This window comes from Corvus cornix, chromosome 1 (assembly GCF_000738735.6).
Source record: "Corvus cornix cornix isolate S_Up_H32 chromosome 1, ASM73873v5, whole genome shotgun sequence".
In the NCBI taxonomy this organism is placed as follows: Eukaryota; Metazoa; Chordata; class Aves; order Passeriformes; family Corvidae; genus Corvus; species Corvus cornix.
In genome coordinates, this window is record NC_046332.1 from 52276924 (window position 1) to 52299305 (window position 22382).

The 22382-nt window shown below is 42.2% G+C and overlaps 2 protein-coding genes across 3 annotated transcripts in view; one reads left to right on the forward strand and one right to left on the reverse strand.

The window, feature by feature from the left end:
* The window catches only part of LOC104689934 (complement C4-like), a 52583-nt gene extending 40956 nt beyond the window's left edge, over positions 1–11627 (forward strand). For both annotated transcript variants that reach the window (XM_010400362.4, XM_020584697.2), the window contains 9 exons: positions 385–553; positions 2203–2290; positions 2926–3000; positions 3612–3720; positions 4699–4788; positions 5156–5248; positions 5950–6033; positions 9978–10110; positions 11298–11627. In XM_010400362.4, the coding sequence (XP_010398664.1) occupies positions 385–553; positions 2203–2290; positions 2926–3000; positions 3612–3720; positions 4699–4788; positions 5156–5248; positions 5950–6033; positions 9978–10110; positions 11298–11436 (980 nt within the window). In that variant the 3' untranslated portion in view covers positions 11437–11627. The remainder of the gene's footprint in view (positions 1–384; positions 554–2202; positions 2291–2925; positions 3001–3611; positions 3721–4698; positions 4789–5155; positions 5249–5949; positions 6034–9977; positions 10111–11297) is intronic.
* Positions 11628–12578: 951 nt separating this feature from the next.
* Positions 12579–21554, reverse strand: STOML3 (stomatin like 3). Its single transcript, XM_019286343.3, has 7 exons — positions 21244–21554; positions 18462–18565; positions 17766–17838; positions 16437–16519; positions 15159–15362; positions 14063–14197; positions 12579–13666 (listed from the first exon to the last, which is right to left on the reverse strand). The coding sequence occupies exons 1-7, from the start codon at positions 21293–21295 to the stop codon at positions 13466–13468; spliced, it is 852 nt and encodes a 283-aa protein (XP_019141888.2). The 5' UTR covers positions 21296–21554; the 3' UTR covers positions 12579–13465.
* Between the last annotated feature and the right edge of the window lie 828 nt (positions 21555–22382).

Here is a 22382-nt window from a genome sequence, read left to right on the forward strand (position 1 = left end):
TGGGCTTAAACTCTTTGAGGCTGATCTGTCATAGGTCTTTCATATGAGCAAGGATGTGCTTTCCATCCCCTAAAGTGTGTATTCATCATCATCTCTGTCTATGTCTGCATTTTTTTCTGTTTGAATTGTTAACTTTTGGAGGGGGGGATTGTCCTTTACATATTTATGCATAGCCTAAACCCCATTCTTAGCTAGATTTGTTAGTTTTTCTTACTATAGTTACCCCTGAAATTCTAACTCTGAATGAATTGGAAACACTGACACAGTGAACTGTTATAAAATTCACAGTGATGGCATGACTGCCCAATGATATTTATCATTATACCAAAAGGAGCCAAGTTGCAGGCAAATTTGTGCATGGCTGACCGTGTCTCTCACCTCCAGAAGCTGAATACTCTGATGAAGACGATGATTATGAGGACTTGACTACGTCAGGACACAACACATCTGAGACGCTGTCTAAAATTGATTGGTTTGATATCCGCAGCAGAAGAAAAAGGGATGTGACTACTCCCAGCAAAACAGAATCCTTGCAATACAAAGTCTGTGTCAGGTAGGTCTGCAAGATCAGCTCTCCTTTTGTTTTTCTCCTTTGTCACGTTCTTCATAACCACAAGCTCAGCATCCAACCTAGTGACCTTCTGTGAGTGTGCATACACTGTGAATGTGTGTCCTCCCTCCCATGGCAGGAGAAAAGGTTTCCACACAATGGATGAGGTTTATTTACATGGCTTACATAGATTTCAAATGTCCACTGCAGATTCTGTCCCATCAGACTCTGGGGAGACTCTAAAGCACCTGGCAGGCTAATAATTTGAAAATTTGAAAAAATTTTAATTTTTTATTAAAAAAGGTAAATACAGCTAGAATGCAGTAGTAACACATTTACAGAGTTTCATCGCTTTCTGGAGAGATACTGTTGCTTCCTTTGTGGTCACACTCTGGCCTCATAAAAAAAGAAAGTATGTCTAATACTATCTAGGAGAGCAGAGGGGGGTAGACGGGGTTTCTGTTGTGACAAGAAGTTGGCAAGGGCAGAGGTAGTAAAAACAGAAACCCTCCCATGCAGCATAATACTGAAACACCTGTCTTTGTTCCCATTTACAGTCTGGCATTGGTCTCAGAAGCACAAATTTGTGGCTATCCTGGGTTCCTCTTCTAGAAAGGAGCAGGATGACAGAAGCAGGTTTTGCTCCCCAGTAGAATTCTGGTCTTCTACTGGCTTTGGCAAAGCCCTGAAGACAGTGGTTTTATCCCCCCTTCCAGACAGTGTCATGAACAATGGCAGGGGAGAACTGAAGTTATCCTCATTCCCAAGTTTCACTCTCCCTCATTAAGCACATATCCAGTGAATCATGTACTGGCCAAAGCATCATCTTCCCCGTAAATTGCTATGCACCATTTATCACTCCCACATCCACTGTTCTGCTGAGTGTTATGCCGAGGCTTAGACAATAGTGTGAAACTCCTTGTAGTTAAGACTGGGAGAAAAACTGAAGGCATGAGTTACATCACCATTCTTCTTCCCCACACTGTGGTGCACCCCTTATGGGAAAGGGACAGTGCCAAAATAAAAAGTTCTGAAGTACCACTAAGTGTATGTAAAATATCTCATGTCAAGGCACCCTGTGTGAGCACAGAACAACTTCGCTTTCCAGCAATGACGCAACTACCCAATATTAGAGAAGGTGAAAGCAGAAAGATTGGAAATCCAATACATGTATTTAGTGGATAATTACAGCAATGAGGATTTTTGCCTCAGACAGCAAAGGTCATGTAAATTTGACTTAGTCTGTGAAAAATTTGGATAAATTTATTTCCTATCTCCACTTTGTAGGCAATAGAGAACAGAGACTTTGTCAGTATTGTTTATTTCCCTGTCTTCAACAATGCTTTTAAGGTGGAATGAACTGTTGTTTACAGGTGATTTTTTTCTGCCTCTCAGCTCTAAGGAAAGTCTTTATGAGAAGCTCAGGCAAGGCACCTGGGTTTTTGATGCCCATTTGACTAGTTTAGATGACTCATTTTACCTCGTGACTCTTAGTGAATTAGGCAGCTAATTTTCAAATTAAAATTCACTTGGGAAAGTTAAATGGAGCGGAATGTTTTGCTTCACCTTTAGCAAGCCTGAAGATCCAAACTCTTCAAAGCAACCTGGCTGTTCAGTGCAAGTGTTCACTGCTGACCATCTCCCTTATAAAGGTCCACAGGTTCCAAAGCACCAAAGATGTCCCTGGTTGATCTCACTCTGCTGAGTGGGTTGGAGCCAGACACGAAGGAACTCGAACAGGTTAGAAACACATTTTTCTGTGCAACCTTTAATAGACCCTTTAGAAAATTTTTCTTTCAAAATATTCCAAAAAATCCATAGAATAAACATGGGAAAACAAACAGATGATGGATAGATAGATTGATTGATTGATTGATTGATTGGTTTTCACTATTCTCATTCTAATACAAATATTTGCTGAATTTATACAAGAAATGCAAAGCTTGTGGTGAACAGAGTTCAGCCTTCTTAGTCCCTTGTAAAAGAAATTGGGGCAGGGCTCAGCAGGGCACTAATGTGCCTCTCCTTATCACATTGCTGTCCTGTGACACACCAGGACAGTGCATCCTGTGCTTGCAGAGCAGAAGGCAAGTAGTCTTTTAGAGGTGATTGGTGGCAGGGCACAGTGACAAGGAGATGGGGCACAGTGCTCTGAAAATGTGGCTAGGGAGTTTTGGGTTCTGGAGCCTGCTTGGTTGAGGGAGCTTTGCTCAGTTTCATGCTCTCAGGGACTGTCTCCTTTAGGGAGGAAGAAAGAGGGCTGAACAAAGCAAGCAGCTGAACAAAGCAAACTAGAATATGGAGGATGGTAGCAAAGGTGTTCCTGTTCTGCCAGGGGTTTGTTCTGATTTGTTTGTTTCTTTCTTTTCCTGCAGCTGGTGACAGCTTCAGACAGGTACATTCAGCACTACGAGTACAAGGAAGGGAAGGTTTTGCTCTACTTTGGTGAGGTAAGCAAACCCAATGATTTTCTAATCCCTGCCATTTCAGATAGCTGATAGACTTCTTAAAAATCTAATCATTGTGTTTTTCACTCTCCATTACCTTTCTGTAATTTTTGTCATTTATTATTATTGAACGGCTCATTGGAAAGAACAATGAGGAAGGGAAGAAGGGAAACACCCACCTTCATCTTTCACCTTTCTATGTCCCAGGCAATGTAGTTCATATTCAAGATTTGGCCTTTGACTCAAGAATAAAGAGAAATCCTCTCCCTCTCTAGCCAGAAGGGATGCTTACCATCCACAGTAACAAAAGTGTTAACTGGCAGTCCTGTAAACTCCACATGGACATCTTGCATGTCAAGACAAAGATCCATATAGTGACAAACAAATGTAAACATCAGGATCCCTAGTTTCTGTGTCTATTTCCCAATATTTTGGATAATGACTCCACCCTACACCCACTTGTTGCTTCCCCTCCACAGCAAAGCCGATATCAGTATTAGCTCAGCTATGCCGTCAGAAACAAGTGTTCAACAACTAGCACAGGCACAAACATTAAGGAATTGATTGAGGAGAGAGAGTTTTCTCATCAAAACTGGTGCTCCTTTTTCCTCCAGCTCCCAAGTGGACCGGACCCAGACTGTATATCATTTGGGGCAAAGCAAATCAATCCCATGGGCTTGGTTCAGCCAGCAAATGCCATCCTTTATGATTTTTACAACCCTGGTAAGGACACAGAAAAATGATGCATAACTGCTTAAAGGAGAGACCCTCAAAAAACCCCTCCAGTCTATAGAAAGTTGATTTTGATGTGGCGTGTAAAACCATGTAATTTTGTCAAGTGATAAAATAACCTGCTTTGCATAACTGTCTTCCACTTACTTCAGATTATCTAAACAGAGATCTTCTCAGGAATGGTCCAGTATTGCAAATGGACTGAAAATATGAATTTTTGCACTCATGGATTTTTAAATCAGATTTCCTGACTTCCTGTTTCTCAAGGTGCTTTTAAGCATGTTTCACTCACATTTTGTTTTGTCAGGCTGTGTCTTTATACATCTAAGATAGGCAATCTTAGAGGTTTGACTTTTGTAGTGTGCTTGCCAGGGAAACCAGTCTTGTTCCTCATTCAAAGAATGTTAAATGCAAATCATCCCCTTTTGCCAAAGTTATGTAAACAATATTCGAAATTAGGTCAAATCTCTACTTTGCCTTAACTGAGGAATTCAAGACAGTTTACATTGGGTTTAACCCATTAACTATTGGTTGATCCTATCTTCTTGTGAAACAGTGTACTGTTCACTGTTGATCTATGGGCTAAAGATGCTTTCAAGATGAATAGTTTCCAGAGTGAACAAAAAAAACAGGGTGGGGGGAGCGAAGACTACAACTTAAAAAAACAGACCAAAAGAAACAAAACACCACAACAACAATAACAACAGAATGCCCAAACAAAAATTTTCCAAACTGAACAAAAATGACCCCAAACTGTTGCCCAGCTGAAAGGAAATGCTGTACTCTAGGTGCCTAAGCTATAGGTCTTTGTGAACTGCTGATGTGCATCTGGTCCCTCAGTGCTCTGCTTTCTCTGGACCAGGGAAAAGCTGGGCTGCAAATGTATGTACTGCAAATGCAAATGTTTGTACTGTACAGGCTTTTCCACCTGAGCTCTCCCAGACAAGCTGTTTTGTTCCTTGTCCACAGACAGGAAGTGCAGTGTGTTCTACAGTGCTCCCAAGCACAGTGCCATGCTTTCAAAGCTGTGCCATGCCAACGTGTGCCAGTGTGCAGAAGGTAAGGAATGACTACACAGGCTGGTCTAAAAGAAGATAGTTACTTCTAGGAACATTTAACATGGGAATTGTTAAGCCCACAAAGGACCAGGACCATTAGAATTATCCTGATGTTTAATACAGGACACATTCATCCTCTAGGATGTTCAGTATCAAATTGGTTTTTTTCTAAGACAGCCAGGATCTTTTGATAGCTAAATGCAATATATATACACAGTGCGTGTGTATGTAAAAACCCTGTATGATACCACTAAGAAAGTTGTTCTGCCATTACATTCTCTGTTATATTGATGTGTGAATGTGTGCGAACTACATCTGTCTACATACCCATGCCTATGGAGGTGTATCACTTGTTGTCTCCCCTCCAGGTCCCTGCCCAAAACAAAAATCAACTTTCAGCAAAGCATTAACACAAACCACACGTGTTAGTTTTGTCTGCTACCAACCTACTGCAGATTATGGTAAGGCATGAAAGACAACTGTCAATTTCAGCATTGTTCATTTTAATAAGTATAAACTTGTGGGTTTACATGCCCAGACCTCTCCTGAATTGAGTAGGGTTTCTGAATGTGACCGAGCTGCTGAGGAGATGAAATGAAGGCATGTGCAGTCCTAGTCATCAGGGCAGTGAATTGGGAAGTAAAGGCCTTGGAAAGATGCAGCAGGATGCTGGGGGAAGGAAGGATGGCATTATGTTACAGGGTTTGGAAAAAACCCATGGTGCAGTACCCCAATCCCATACATCCCTCATTACAGGATGTAAATAGAGAGTAGGTTTTCCATGTCATGCCATGGTGCAGTAGCTTCTTCTGCAGAGCTAGATTAACATTTTTCCCTTTGTTAATTTGCCTTTCTGGGCTCTTCTTTGAATAAAAAATTGGATAAACTACTGAAGGAAAACTGGTTGGTCACTATTGGTAAGTTTGATGCTAACAGAAGGACAGGAAAAACAGTGAAAACCTCACCACAGAGGAGCTTCCTTCAAAAAAAAAACAGAGAAAGGAATACAAATCTAGAGTCTCTTGATTAATAACTCCATGGTTTGTGAATAGAAGCTACACTGGTCTCTGTTCAGACACTTGGTAAAAGCACACCTATTAATCAGTCTTTGGATGCAATTTCATATTGCCATGTGGCATCACAGAGTTGTTGTCTGTTGCAGCATATGAGGTGGAGATCCTCAACAGTACAAAGAAGAATGTCTTTGATTATTATGAGGCCAAAATCCACAAAATCCTTAAAGCAGGTAAGTATTAAAAAGTTTGGCTCCTTTCATTCACCTGTAGGAAATCTAGGCTGACTAAATATTACCCAGCATGAGCCACGCCAGATGCCTTCTTCTGCTGTGGAAAAGTAGGGTCAGATATATTTCTACACTAGGCTTGCAAGAAGGTATATTTATTGCAGGGCTTACTTGGTGCAGCTGCCTCACTGTTCAGTTCAGCCCAGGGGTAGATTTTTGTTCACATTGTGCAATCCCAGAGCACACAAACTTCAATCATTTCAGATGAAACTAAACCAGAGGACACGCTCCAGCTGCATTGAGTCCCTGGCTATAAACTGGAGCTAGTCTAAGATAAACCCTTCAAAAAACATGCATAGTGTGTATATTATGTCCTCTGCATCATCTAGTTCATTTTATAGACTGTTGACAGATCCTTATTTTTTCTAGTGTAGATATATCCACTGACATCTGTTCTGATACAGGATGAAGATTTGAAGTGCTTATTGCTCAACTAATTATTAAGCAATTGCAACCCTTGTGGAGAGTTGTCCACAGTGATTTGCCTGAGGTCAATGAAGACAGGAAATCTTCTGGAACTTCAATTTAATAACTGTGATAAAGAAATAGGTTTATTTGTTGTTAGGTGCAGTGTAAAGATTTGCACAGCTCTTAAACAGCGTCCTTTTGCAGGTCTGCCATCCCAGCTGCTCCCATGTGAACATAATCAGCAGCATCAGAGAGCACTGATACTCATCAAAGTAATTTCTGGGGAAGCTGTCAGATGTTGTGCTAGGCCTCAGCTGCTGGAGTATCATGTTGGTCACCAGTTTTGAGTTTGGCAGCCAGAGATTGCATTTAAAAAGCAACTTCAAAGGCTTTGAAATCTTCCCTCTTAGGAACAGAATAATTAACTCACTCCATCAGTCTTTGCCCAGGGGACTGGCAATGTCACACAGCACTTCATGGCACACAACTTGTGATCTGTGCCCAATGTTCAGTTCCTGTAGGAAAATAAGGTCCATGCTTCCTGAGCCCAGAGAGAGCATCTGACATACCCAGGGCTTTCCATATGGAGGGAAATGATAATGTACCGAGTGATCAAAATACTGACTAGAAGATTATGGTATCCTGATGGAAAGTTTTATTAATCCCTTCAGAATATCTACAAGATTTAAAAGCTTTAGGGCTCTGGGTCCAAATGCATTTGTACTCACAACTTGCAGGCAAGCACTGGAAAGATTTTGGGTTTTGGTAGCTGAGAGAAACATCCTTTAAATGTGAAGTTGGAGGGAAAAGATGTCATCTATTCCCATATACTTGAAAATTCTTCTTGGTTTGTGCCGTCAGATGTAGCTTCTGAGCATCAGTAAGTTTTCAGCAAGCGTGAGAAAGGCTGGCAGGAGGCATGAATCCATATGAGGATGAAGAAAAAGCTAGGTGTTGCACCCAAATCAGCCTGTGACTGAACTAGAGTTGTTATCTCTTGTACTCTCTGTGGCTCTTTTGAGTGAGGTTGGCCTCTGTTGCTATCACCAAGTGTAGGTGAGAATTAATAGGGTAAAATCTCACTCTCTGGACCCTGGCACTATTTCTTTAACAGTCTTTGAAGTAAAGGGTTGGTTCAGAAGACAGATGGAAACACATATTTGTGTTTGGGAGTCAGCAAAAGAGAATTTTGCAGGTGTATGCTTCTCAGATTACTTTGATTATTGCTGGGATTAATGTATATGTTTTAGATAGCTAATACTTATGTTGTCCTAAGAGTCCTTCAGGAGTCCTTTAGGGGAAGAGTATAGCCCATACAAAGTTGAATCTTTTTTTTCTGCTTCTTTTTTTCCCCCCATTTTTAAAAAGTATTTCCCACTATAGATTCTAAAACTTGAAATAATTGTTTTCCTTAAATTCTGCTTGGATGCTTTGAAACATTAAATTTCAACTTCTTTTTAAATTGGAAATTTAAAATTAAAAACTATATAATAACCATTTAAGGTAGCAACTCAAATGTTTATGATCCCACTGTCTAAACTGTATTATGAAGCATATGAACCGAGAAACACCTTGGTAATTTAAGCCCAATGAGGCATAACATCATCATTTTCTCAAGTAGTCCTGGTCCATCTCTGCATTCCATGAACAAAATGAAAATTCAGGACACAATATAGCAGAGGAACAGCAAAAAGGTCTTGGGTTATATGAGAAAACCTACAGGACTTACTATTCTCTCTAAAAATGCAGATGTATAAGTACAGTACATAAAACCAATGTAAGTTTTAACTAGGTGGGAGATAAGGTTCTTAAAGCTAGGTTTCACAGATCACAGTCTATGCAAAATTCTCTGAAATCTGATTAAAGTTAGAATATTCTACTTCAGGTTTTTATTCTACCTTTAGGGTTTTGGTTACTTGTAGTATAATATTCTCTATTACAGCAGAAGCTGCAGAAGTTTCTGTTAACTGATAAAAAGACTGTGGTGTAATTTACCTATAATTTAAACTGGTTTAATATTGAATTTGTGCAGGAAATTTCAAATTATAGTTAGAGTAAGAAACTAGAATATTGCTGTTATTTGCTTTTTACCCTCAAATGGACTTTGATAACTGTTTTAGTTAAGCAACATAATGTCCTCATGACCTGAGATTGGTCCAATGAATAAGCATCTTGTCAGCTCTCATGTCATTGCAGTATCTGAGCAGCCATCTCATCTGCTTTGGATGCCCTCTTCTGTAGTGGGAAGATTATTCTGAATAAATAATCTTCTGAGCCAGAATCCAGAGCAGAAGCTTCTAAGTTATTTTAATGTGGAGATCAGTAGGACCGTGTCCTGTGTATCAGATTCTGAGGGACTAGCATAAAGACTGCATCAGTAAGCTTCAGGTCAGGTGTATGAAGGAGAGTGAGATTTTAATACTGTTTGCTGCATTGTTGACGCTCAAAATATTTGAATTTAGTTTGCTAGCTTTTAAGACCACCCTGAACCTGAGCATTCTGAAATAGATGATAGCATGTTGTCCCGGCTTGAGACAAATTATGAGGAAACGTCCAAAATTAACGGATCCTCTAATAGAAGGCAGGTTTCAGCAGTGCCTCCCCCACCAGGTTTGGAAAGAGGTTTCTTGGAGGAAAGTGAAAAAATGCTGTTTATTTAACAAGCAGGGTGCACGCAGGCAAGAGAGAATGAATAATATTAAATAATAAAACCTCTTGCTGTGGAGAAGACCTGGGTAGATTCGGAGTCCTTTCTATGGGTGCAGCTCCGCTCTCTCCAGAGCTGGGGTGAGGCCTGGGCCTCTCCAGGCTGCAGCGTGGGGCCTCCCAGTAATGGTGTTCCGGATCTGAGCTGAACGGTTTCAGGAGAAGTTCTTGCCTCAGCCAGCAGGCAAGAATGAACTCTGACTCTCTGTCTCTGTCCTGAGAAAAAGGAGCCAAGAGCTGGGGAAAAGCAGGAAGGTGCTTCCTCGGCTCTGCAGCAGTGAGAGTGCAGGGGAGTCCATGTTTTTGAACACAGGCTGCTAAAAGAATTCCACCAGCTTTTCCCCATCTCTCCTGGACCTAGCTTTAAAAGCTCAGAACTCATGTCTAGCATAGGGCAGACAATAAGGGATACAGCATCATAAAGTCACCCCACGACACGTTTTCTGTTTTCCTTGGCTTTTCCTTCAGTGTCTGAGATTTAAGCAAACTCCATAAAGTCTGAAAAGTCCTAAGGTCTATAGGAAAACAGCTTCTTCAATAACTACTGCAAAGGCCAAGACAGCCAGCTAAGGCAAAAGTGACCTTTTTGTCAGGTCGTAAGGGAAATGTATCCTACCATAGCATGGCCATTTATTCCCATGTCCGCAATTACCAAGGGAAATATCACCTTGGCTTAGCAGTGGGGCAAATGACCACAGGGGGTCGTGTCCTGTGGGCTACAGTTCTTCTCTTTAATAGAAAAGTTCATGTGGTTTTCTCTTCTTGCCCCACAGCTGCTGATGAAAGCATTCAAGTGGGTGACCACCGACAGTTCCTAACACGCTCCATGTGCAAGTTAAACATTGTGCCTGGCAAACGCTACCTCCTCATGGGGAGAGATGGAGAAACGGTTGATTGCAACAACAAGTAAGTGCAAAATGGTCTCTGGGCAGCAGCAGCTGCTATTGTGGACCATAAACGCAGAGGGTACTCTGGGTTTTAGAATACCTCCAGAAAGCTAAGGCAGCACCAAATTTCTCAGGGACTGATTCTGCTGAATTTACTAAAATGGAAATAGTTCCACTCCATAAGCAAAAGGGGCACTGTGGGGAAAGCTGAACCACCCAGATCTATTGGGTCATGGACCTGTGGTTCCCAGACTTCTGATTCCCAGACTTCTCAGAATCAAATCTGGCCCTGGTTCCACTGGGTTAAAAACTCACAGCTAGGAAAGGAGAATGGGAAAAGCTACCCAGTCCATCTACTGCAGATGCCTTAAACAGCTCCTGTGTTTGCAGAAGAAATATGTGGGGCTGTGATTTAAGAGCAGCTCCCAAGGTTGCTGCTACATCATGCATGCAAGTAGCATATTCTTCTCATTTCTCACGGTCACACTTCAACAAAAAAAGGGAATTTATCTGAGTAGGAATTTAGTATGACACTATCAAATATTCAGGAAGGAAGACATCTTAAATGTTTCATTTCCCTGCACAGAACTGGACAAAGGTAGTGCCTCTGAAAGCTTCTAGGGAGGACATCTCCATCAAGCTGTGAGCACCACTTCCTAAAACCTTGAAAAGTCCCATCCCTGTCTCTTTATGACACTAAAGTGAGTGCCTAAGTCAGTGGCCTTTATCAAAAGAAGCCTGATAGAGACTGGGGTCTCCTAGCAGAGGTTTAACCTCTAAAGTCTTCTCCAGTTCAGTCATGAAATACTGGAAGTTACATGGCTTCTCATCACAGAAAATTAGGAAACATTCTGGAATACTCTGTTAGAACTAAACTCCCCCTCACTGTCCCTCTGGTGTGCACTTGGGCCTTTTGTGCCATTCTGGAAAGCTCTAACAAAATCTTAGCCCAAGCTTACCTGACACACTCAAAACACAAGTACAGCAAGGTCTGTCCCAGCTTGGCACTGAGACTTCCCAGACTTTATTCAATGCTCAGTTAACCTGATGGTGAAAGTAAGTTTCAGGAAAGTTCCTTGGCTAGTGTAACTCTTGATCTCAGAGGTGCCTCTGTGGAGGGATGCAGGAGCTCAGTGATCATGCTCTCCCATTGCTCCATGTCAGAAATAATGACCAACCTTGCTTACCTGTCCCATCTTCACTCAGGATGCAGTACTTACTTGATGCACAAGCCTGGGTGGAGAAAATTCCAGAGGCCAGTGAGTGCCGCAGCACCTTGCGCCGGCAGAGCTGTGCTCACCTGCAGGAATTCCTGAGCACCACTGACAGTCTGTGCCACATCTGAACGATGGCTCAGACCCCCACATCTCTCTGTGGGACTGCAGCTCACCTTCTGCCAGAATTCTTCCTGCAAAGCCTGTGCGTCCCAGTGGCACCTGAAACATTGCAGGGCTGCTTCCATTGCTGTTTTGCTGATTGTGGTATCCTCTTGTGGATGTGTATATGGGTAATACAACAAAAAATGCAGCTACTCTACTGGTTATTGTGTTCATTGTACCTGACATTGGGGAAGAGAGAGCAGGAGTTTCTGTCTCCTTGAGCCATTATACAGCAGTGCAATTGCCCTGCAAAGAGTCAAAAGAAAAACTCGTGCTTGCAGAGCTGATTAATTCCTGCAGTCCTAGGCAAGAAAAAAATAATTCAAAAAAGGCAAAGACATTTTCAGGGGTCAAAAAGAAAACTGGGCATTCATGGGCTTACCTGTGTTACACTGCTGCTGAAAGACAAGAGATACCAGCACTCATGCTTCAACACATCAGCTAGTTTCTGGCTGTGAGTCCTGCTGACTCCATGGCTGGATTCCATACACTTCTGAAACTGGAACTGAAAGTGGCACACTGGACATGTCCTGTGTTGGACTCGGAAGTCTTGCACAGGCTTGCTAGGATGGTAGCTCACTGAGGGCACAGAACTGCTTTTAACTGCACTCTCTAGCCACATGTGTTTCAAGCTTTTCTTTTTTTAGAGTTCAACTCAAAACTGCTCTTTTTTTAGGATAAGAAAAAGTCTGTAGAAAATGTTTTGGTATCACTGATAAGCAGATGACTTTCAAGTACAGGTTTTGCTTCTTTAGTTTGCCAGCAAAATACCATTTGGTAGTCATGTCTGAAGCAGAGAAGAGTTGGGTAGGTCACCATCCACAGATGCTCATATCACTCTGTGCCAGCAGCTACTGAGCACAAACATTTGCCACCTGGACTGCTTGTGATACATTGCAGTAAAAATAGAAGGGCCAGCTTCAGTGATATGATAATTACTAGGTCCATCCTGAGGTGGTTAATTTGGAGTCAAATGACCCTACTGATAGAAGGGGCAGCAGTGATGCTCATGTGAACAAGACATGGCACTGCAGCAGCACCTACCAGAACAGCTCCATCACAAGAAATTTCAGATTCACAGAAGACAGTTCATTGCTGTGTGCCTGAACTGTGAACTGACCAGCTATTTTTAAAGGCTGCAAATTCAAATTTAACATCAGCTGAACCTGGATATCAGCAACATCTTCTCAGTTGCCAAGCATTGCATGGATGGAGGGTAGGGAAGGCTCATTTTAGGAAAACCTGCATGACTGCTTCATGACATATGCAAAGGAAGATAAGAAACCTACTGAAGGTGTAAGACAGACACTTAAATTGACAGAGGACCTCGAGGTTTGCCCCAGCTTTCACATTCAGGAAATGTGATTGTAATGCCTGGTCATATATTCCCTTTATTTTATTACAGAGCTCATATAAATGTCAGTGATGAGGCAAAATACGGCTGAGGTCAGTAAAGCAAGTATTAATTTCTATTAATATAAGATAAAGAATAGGCTGTTCCACTGACATACCAATTATACAGTAATTCTGCCAATATTTATGAAAGAATACCTCTAAGGTTAAGAGCCAAATCCTTCCTTTCCACTCCACAGGAATTGAGTTAAATACCAATGTCTGACCCTTCTGCTGTGTGGAGTACATCAGCACCTCAGAGGTTCTTGCCTAGCAGACAAATCACCAAATAATTGCAACACTCAAGACTCTGTAAAGTGTGGTGAAATCATCATCAAAATTTTATATTAGGTCTAACATACATTTTACATATTTTCTTCCATTTTACTTGGAGGTGAGTCTAAGCTGGAACTGCTTAGTGTCTGAACTTTGCAAATGCAGTCTCAATGTGGGAGCTGTGTGTGATTATTAAACTAATTTTGCTCTTATTTTTGGGACAGAGGACCCAAACATGCTTCTACTTTAATTCTACCAATCGGGACTCCCTTGCTTCCTGGGAAAACCTTCAAATATCTCTGGCCTAGGAACTAGCTAGAACAGCCTCTATCCCCCTGTACTTTTCTGCCCCAAACTCCCAAACATATTTATAGGGAGAGGGAAGACAATAGTGGAATTATTCTGTGCTGCCACAGTTGTTAGTATTTGCAGGTAACGCAGCTGCAGACCTGCTGGAGACTCGGCCAGCACCATGGAGGCCTGCTGGAGAGCTTTGGAAGCATTCATTTCTCCTTCTGCTGCCACAACCTGCAAAGGAACAGAAATGGAAAGGGCATGGAAATGCTGCCCATCCAGCTTTACAATGAGGAGAAAACAAACTAGCTTGGATTCCTGGAACCATAGGACAAGAGGAAATGGCCTTTTAAGTTGCCCCAGGGGAAGTTTAGATTGGATATTAGGAAAAAAATTAGGTTGTCAAGCATTGGAAGAGGATGCCCAGCGATGCGGTGGAGTCACTAACGGTGGGGGTCATTTACAGGGTAGGTAGATGTGGTGCTTAGGGACATGGTTTAGTGGTGGACCTGGCAGTGCTGAGTTAATGGTTGGACTTGGTGATCTGAGAGATCTTTTCCAACACAGAAGATTCTGTGGTTCTATGAGAAGGAAATGAGAGCTGGTGGTTGACGCTGTCATGGGTCTCACCTTAGCTCTTGTCTCTCGAGCAGCCTCTGCTTCAGCTGCCATTGCCCTCTGCATGGCCATGGGAATCCGGATGTCTTTGATCTCCACACGGGTCACTTTGACTCCCCACTGCTCCGTGGCACTGCTGAGGGCAGCCTTAGGGACAAACACACAACACGCCAGGAAGGGCACAGTGCTGGCTGAGAGAAAGCCACGGGATGGACCCGCTTGGACAGAAGGACAGGGCAAACCCGCACAGCAGAAAGAGGGACGCGCCAGGGGCACCGGCACCCAGCATGGTGTGTGCACAGTGGGTACCACAGCCTCATGAAACACTTGCTGGTCAACACCAGTGTCTCCTGTGCAGATTCTCTCCTGCCTCCTAAGTTATGATCCTCATCCTTTCCTTATATGGCACTTAGTAAACTTCTCCCTTTTACAAAGAAATACTACAGCAACTTCCTTAAGCAGCACAACACTGTAAAAGTACACTGTGGGTGAGACACAGCACAGCCCTGCAGCACTGGCACACTCGTCTGTGCTCTGGCTCCTGGATGCTCCTGCAATCCACACCACCCCTGTAACCCTGGCTCTGCCCGTGGCCACTCTCCTGGCTCCAGGGGGTACAGTCTCTCTTTGGTCTGACTATGCCTCATCTCTGACTGAAATTAATAAATCAGGTGCTTGCCTGCCAAATCAAAAAATAAACCAGATGGTGTTTTAGAGCATACAACAACTCCATTTTGTACTCTTAGTTGTAATGACAGGAGATATAAGTCAAGGGTGTGCCCAATTTAGAGCTTCCCACAAGCAGCAAACCTCCTTCTCCATGTTTGCAGCTGCCTCTCTGCAAGGACTAAACTGATTTATTTAAGTCACTGGATAATTTCAGAATTTTAATTGCTTTTTGATACAGATAACTCTGCTACAAGAACCTGGGGAAATACCTATAGAATAACTTTTTCTGACTCCAAGCAATGAGATGTATAATTGAAAAAAAACCATAAAGGGAGATTTTTTTATCATTGTTGAAGAAAGAAAGAGAGGTTATTACTAATTTGCTACTCCCCAGGTGACATCTCCATGCTTGTCAGTGAATTTTGAGAGCCAGATTTACCTGGATATTGTGTGCAATCTCCTCACGACCTGCCAGCAGCTGAGCCAAGCTCTGTGTACCCAGGACATTTCTCAGGGTTGTCTGTGCCAGAAGCAAGGTCGCAGAATGGACATCAGTGACATTGGCAACAGCACTGACAGCACTGTGGATCTTGTAGTGCACCACCCCATCCACCTGGGCAGTAACAGCATCCCTCGTGAGAAGCTGCATTGAGAAATGCACACAGTCACAGAAAGATCCAACAACACATCCTTTGCCTAGAAAGGGGAATATTTTTTTTTACCCCTTAGTGAGTAAAAGGCACTGATAATTCAAAGAAACTAAGAATTTCTTTTGATTTCTTTGTCATTCTCCCAAGAAATTACTTCAAGAGAGCTGTCTAGCAGCAACAAAGTTTAAACTGGGGGGAAATGCTTTACATATCCTTTAAATAACTTCTTCAATAGTAAGTGAATCTCATAATTTGAATTAATTTCTTTTGCAATAATAAATTATGACTATCCTCTTCCTTTTGTGTAAAAAGGTCCATTAATGATTTTATAAATTTCATACAGCTTGGAAGATCTGTGCTACTTCCCCTAAACAATGTATTTGTAAGAAACACCAGCAAATTACATCCTGCTTGGAGGTATCTTGCTTCTTCCATCTATTCCTGCTTGGACCTGAGTTTTGTAGTTGGTTATCTGCTAATTCCTGTTAATTTAATGAGATTTGTTATCCATGGGTAGTTTGCCTTTTCAGACACATGTAGAAGGGTTTTTTGAATGGTGAGCTCCATGTCAGATCCAGTTTTATTAGGACATTAATTTACAATTGGGAATTTTGTAGCCACTCCTCTCTTGTCCTCTGTCTCTCATTCATACTTGTAACTCCCTTCCCTTATTTTTGACATCAAAGTTCTGAACACCAGCCTGACCTGCAATGATGCATCTGCAGATTTTCATTAAGAGAATCACAGAATGGTTCGGGTTGGAAGGGACCTTAAAGATCACTCAGGTCCAACCCCCCTCCCACACACAGGGACACCTTCCCTTAGACCAGATTGCTCAGAGCCCCATCCAGCCTGGTCTTGAACACTTCCAGGGATGGGGCATCCAGAACTTCTTTGGGCAAGAAGCTGTTTTGTAAGCAGCTTGAAATCCAGAAGATACAGCAAAGTAGCTAAATTCTATATGGCAGCTCAGCATGAAAAAATTATAAAACATGCATTATTTTTGGTCATGCCATGAATCCACTGCATCTTTTGTTCCTGTCTTAGATGGCTGCTAGAAAAGTTACCTCTTGTGGAGGAATCTTACAGGTAACCGTCCTAAGATCAACCTTGATAAATGTATCTGTACATGGAAGTACAAGGATCATTCCTGAAAAATAAAAATAATTAGATGAAACACCTCTGAAACTGAAGTCCAGAAACAGGTATCCTAGAAGAAATAAACAGATGGATATACCCAAAGGATGGGGAATGACACCCTACCTTATCACTTCAGCTGTCCTTTCTGCTTACAAGACATGACAAGAGTGATGTTTTGCATTTTCAAATAACAGAGGGAAATGCAGATATCTGCAAATAATGTGAACTCATTAGAGCTTAATGACCTAGGACTCTGGTCTGGAAATGGGAAACTTGAAGCTCTGGTCTGAAGTCTGCCATGAGACTTCTGGCAAAAATTCCTTCCATGCCTTTAATTTTCCGTGTTTAAATCACAAGCCATGTATGGTTCAGTATGTGTCCTCAGGAAAGACATCACCCAGGTCCAGATTCCTGCACCACATGAGGAACATTGTCCCAAGATGTGACAAACCCTGTGAAGGAGTCCCCACTCTCCTTCACTGGAAAGGGAGACTGGACACAACTTCTAATCTTCTATTCTTGCAATCTCAGCACCTTGCTTTGGTGTCCAGAGCAACACAGAAGAGCACTGTACCAGGCCTGGCTGCTCTTTGGACCACATGACTATTATTCAAGAGGGAGGATAGTACCTGAAAAGGACTTTTTCCTCTTATTTCCTGTTATTTCAACTTCCAGTTTGCCCGTTTCATTGCCCAGAGGTGGTAACTGCACCAATGCAAACACCGGATGTAGATGGGTTTGGTTTCTGATTTGTAACCTGGACCTAGGGGACTGTAACAAACTTGGTGTAGCTGCTGAGTGTCCCTGCCCCGACACATTTACCATTTTCAGAGCAGAGAACAGCTAAGGAGCTGGCACAGCAGCACTGTCGGAAGCGAGTACAGGGAAAGAGGCCACAGTCGCTCAAAAAAGACCATGGCAGACCTGAACACTGCATTTAAATCTGCCTGCAGTCCCCTGACAGTGTCTGCAGTATGAACTCATCCTTCTGTTGTCCAAATCACTCAGCAGCAAAGTCATACCTGATATCAAGGTATTCAAACTTCTGTGCTGTGACAGGAGGGTGTCTTTATCTTCTCTTCAGAAGAGTAAACAATCTGCAGGTAAAGGAACTGCAGTAGAGGGGACCTTCTCATTCCCCTCTATGCTATGAAGGATTTCATGGAACCTCTGCAATTCTCTGTGTGGTTAGACTGCATTGCAATAACATAAACAAACCCAGAGGACTTTAACAGAATAAAACTGCATGTATTCACCTGGTCCCTTTGCTTTCTTAGACAGTATTCGTCCCAGACGAAATACAACAGCACGTTCATATTCTCTGACAACCTAGGAAAATATTTTAAATTTAGAATTGTATAACTAATTCTATTCTCACTCCCTGGTGCCCTAATCTTTGGCACCCATATTAAATGTGAAGAAAGTACAAATAATATAGGGAGCAACAAAGCTGCAAATCACTTTCTTTCCATCTTCTACCTGACTCATGATTTGCTGGAAAAACTCAGCCCCTGTCCTTGGAAACAGGTTACAAAACAGATCACATAGGAAAGAATTAGCACCTATCAACAGAGGGTACCCCAGAGCTCTCCTCGTATCAGCACTACACTCAGAGGAGCTGCAGGCAAAGGGGGTCTCACCTCAGGTAATCCTAAACTAATTCACTTAGTGCATCACAACTACTGAAGGCCTGGGATTCTACCGATGTTTAACTGGAAGTTTAACTGGTGATGGAAGTTGAGACTGGAAGAAATTAAGTGAGGAAATTATGGCGATACAGAAAATTTGTGAAAGAATCTGTGTGGATCTTGTTTCCAGAGCACATCTTTGCTACAAACCCTCATGATTCCCAAAATGTGAATATGAAGTGCCTTGTCTTAATTGAATCAGTAAAAAAGTACCAGCAGTGATAATGGAGCATTCTTTGTGTACCTCATATCCTGCTGGCTTACCTTTATACATGCCCAGATGGAAATAGGAAAGGTAATAAGCACCATGAGGAATGAAAGGGAAACCAGGATCCAGCCACAGACACCAATTCCTTCCTGCCTGTCAGCTATAAAAAATATAAGGAAGAAGAGCAGTGAATGCAAACTTTGAGGAGTTATCCCAGGGATGTACACCTAGCCCAGTGCAATCATATTGGACCACAAAGTCCACAGAGACTCACTCCCTCTTCCTCCCTCCCATCATTCAAAGAAAGCCATAAAAGACCTAACCAAACATACAACCTTATTGGCCTTCTGATCAGAAGGTTTAAAAGGGTTCAGAAAATACATTTTGCAACAGGAAAAAAGAGAAAAATTAAAGATATTACCAAAGCTGGGGGCTGTGAAGGAGAGATAAATCATTGGGTGGAGTATCCACGAGTATGAATCTGTCAGGGTGCTATGGCTGGAGCAAAGGGTTTAGTTTGTGTGAAACAGGTAACAAGGTAAATGAGAGGAACTCCTGCTTTCTTCAGATGAACATTTTGAGGAATCATGGTCGACCAGTCCTTCCACTGGACCATAAACTTCAAAATTAGGGCTTGTCAAAATGCATGCTCATGCAGTTGTCTTGGAGCATTGAGCTCATCCCAAAATTCCATTCTAATTTAATAAAAAATATATAAAACTAATTTCATTGGTTTAGTGCCTGAAGGGAAGGCAGTAGTAAGGTAAGTTGTTTCAAAGGTGTGGGGAAGCACTGGGAATTTCTGACATCAAACAAAATTCACATGCAGACAGAAACTGATAAATAGGAAACAGTTCATTTTATACTGTCTCAGAAAAAAGAGACTTGTCACCATCGTGAAACAGCATGAGACTCCCTGATCTGTAAGGCACAAGCTGGCAGACCAGCAGAGCAGGACTGACAGGTTTGTCAGAACACTCCCAGCAACCCTGGGGTAGGAGGAAACAGCACAGCTCTCCTGAAACCCCTGCCCCTCCTGTGTCCCTGTGCCTGGCTGGGCTGTGCCTGCATACCTGAGGGTTACATCCAGCCCTTTGCTGCTCACAGCTTTGCCCATCCCATTCTGAGGCAGATTTAATTACTCACATGGAAACACATTTGCATTCAGGAGGGCCTGGTTTCAGGTCTCCCCGAGAGCTGGGCACAGAATTGGTGCACTGGGAGCCCAGCTTTCCTCCTCACCCTTCCCAAAATCCTGGTTGTTTCATGAGGTATGATGAGGCGCTCTGCAATCAGTGGTAAATTTGAGGAGCTTCCCTAAGCAAATTATTGTGCAAACCATAAGGCCATGTAGATAAAACCAGAATTTTTAGGATTTAGTGTGAATAGCTTTAACCCTTTCACTGCTGTTTGTTAGTGCTACTTCACATTACACCACTGGTGTGTCAGGCTACATAAAGTACCAGCAGTCAAGTGTCTTTTAATCAGTGGAAAGAGATCAAGAAAACTCATGGAATAGGCATCATTCATATTTCTTAATCTGAAACTGGGGGAAATTAATCATGAAGGGATGTTTTTTTCAGCAGAACTCAACATTTTTACTTTAACTCTTCATTTCACCTAAATGACCACCTTACAGAAAATGTCTGAAGATCTTCTTCTCCAGTGACAAAATTGGTTATGAAGAACCTCCTCAAAAGCAATTTTAGATTGTAGCATCATCTACCACCATCCACCTGAGCCCTCTGTGAAGACACCTGGTGGGAATGACACAACCCACAGACAGGGGAAATAGCTGGGAAAAAATGCCAGCACTCAGCACATTTATACCCAAGCAGCTGAGAAGAGTTAGGGGTCAAGATACCAGCCTTCACCACCGTGGGCAAAAAGCATGCATCCAAATCTTGGCAAAGTACGATTGAATCCTTCTGAAACTGAATGTCCTAGAGATCTTGATGCCAGCTAATACTGTAGGTTCCAGTTAGAAAAGGAGAACATGAAAATATGCCTTTGAATGAAACTTGTAGCTCCCCAAAACCACCACAGATCTTCTCTGATTACTCCAAAGTTTCAAACCATTTAACCACACAACAAATGAAAGACTCTAGAAAAAAACAATAGTGAAGAGCCAGTCACAACCCAATATATCATTGACCTGGGGTTGCCATCCCTGTATATGGATTATAATAGTCATAACCACCAAAAAAACTTCCCTTGGGTCTTTAGTCCAGACCAAAACAGGAGCTGTAATTCACCACAAACTGTGAGAGCTCATTACTCAGCAGTTGTGGAAAAACTCCAGGATGCTGGAATAAGATTCACTTTATTTTTTCTTGATACACTCATTAGGGAACATCACGAACACACTTGGAAAACAAACTCATGATGTGGGTTTCACAATTGGAAAGCAAATGAAAAACTCAGTGTGGGCAGAAATCTCCTACCGCAGAAATCTCCTACCGCAACAAAAAGATGGAGTAGACTCATGGAGTAGACTTTAATCACCATGTACCTTCCTGCTTTCTACTAGGAGCTGAAAAATTCTGTCTTCCCTAACTAGATCCTATTTTCCTCTCTCCAGCCCATCCCTCCATACACAAGTGAATCAATAGCTGAATCAGTCTTTTTCATCCATGGGGTCATGTTGGCAGAAGGTAGATGCTGATGCATGCTGGTAGGGCAGCATGAGGCAATTTGCTCTGTCACTCACAGTGGCAGATTCTGAGTTTTCATCTCCACTCTGTTAGACATCAAATGTACTTTTTTTGTTTGGTTAGTTCTGCTCCTTTTTAATATTATTGAGAAAAAACCCACTCACACACACAAAACAATGCTTACCAATTAGATGTTCTGTGTTCACTTTCTTGGGTCTCTCTCTCTGGGGATCCATCCCCTTAGAGGCAAGCTCTGATCCCCTCACAGATGAGACAGCAGTGTACCTTGAAACTGCAGTGCTCGTCCAAAATGCTGAAGAGGGAGGCAGGATGAAAGAAGGAGAAATCCCCTGTACGAGAGTCTTCTGGGAATTAGTTACCCTGGTGAGGACAGAATGTTTACAAACACAAAGTCTTGTGTCTCGGATGTAACTTGATGGTATTCTGTGGCCTTCCTCTGTCTGAGGTGCACTTGGCCCAGCTGGTCTTATACAATATAAGCAAAATACAAGCTGGAAATAATTTCTATGAATCCATCACCAGAGATTAAAAAAAAACAACAAACCACGAAAAAGACAGAAAGAGAAGATAAAAAGAAAACAAGTCCTGTGAGGAGCCACACAGGTTTGGCCTGAAGAAAACGAGGCTCAGGGGAGACCTTAACACTCTACACCTGCCTGAAAAGAGGTTGTAGCAAAGTGAGGATTGGTCTCTTCTATCAATAAACAAGCAATAGTATAAGAATAAACGGCCTCATGTTGTGCTAGGGGAGGCTTAGATTAGATATTAGGAAAAACTTACTTCACAAAAAGAGTTATCAAACACTGGAACAGTCTACCCAGAGAAGTGGTAGAGTTGCCCTCCCTGGTGGTATTTGAAGAACATGTAGATGTGGCACTTAAGGATGTGGTTTAGTGGTGGACTTCGCAGTGTTGGGTTAATGGTTGGACTCGATCTTAAGAGGTTTTTCCAACCTATGGTGCTATAAAGCCAGAAGGTAGAGATTGAGTACTGCTTCTCTGCTGTTTTGGGGCTCAGTAATTTTTCAAATTACTCAAACACCAGCATAATAAATAAACAAACCTCCAGATGAGGTCTCCAAGCTGTGTAGAATAGCTCACCACACCCTCCTTCATACTGTCCATCAATATAGGCTAAGCCCTGTTCAGCTGGGTAACCTCAAAGCCACAGCAGAACATTTCAGCTCCCAAGACTTAAAACTGTCCCTCAAATAAGAGTATTTTTCACAAAATATTTTGACAATCAAACTAAGCACAGCATTTCAGACTAAGCCATTTCTGAAGGCTTTAGCAGCAGAGGGCA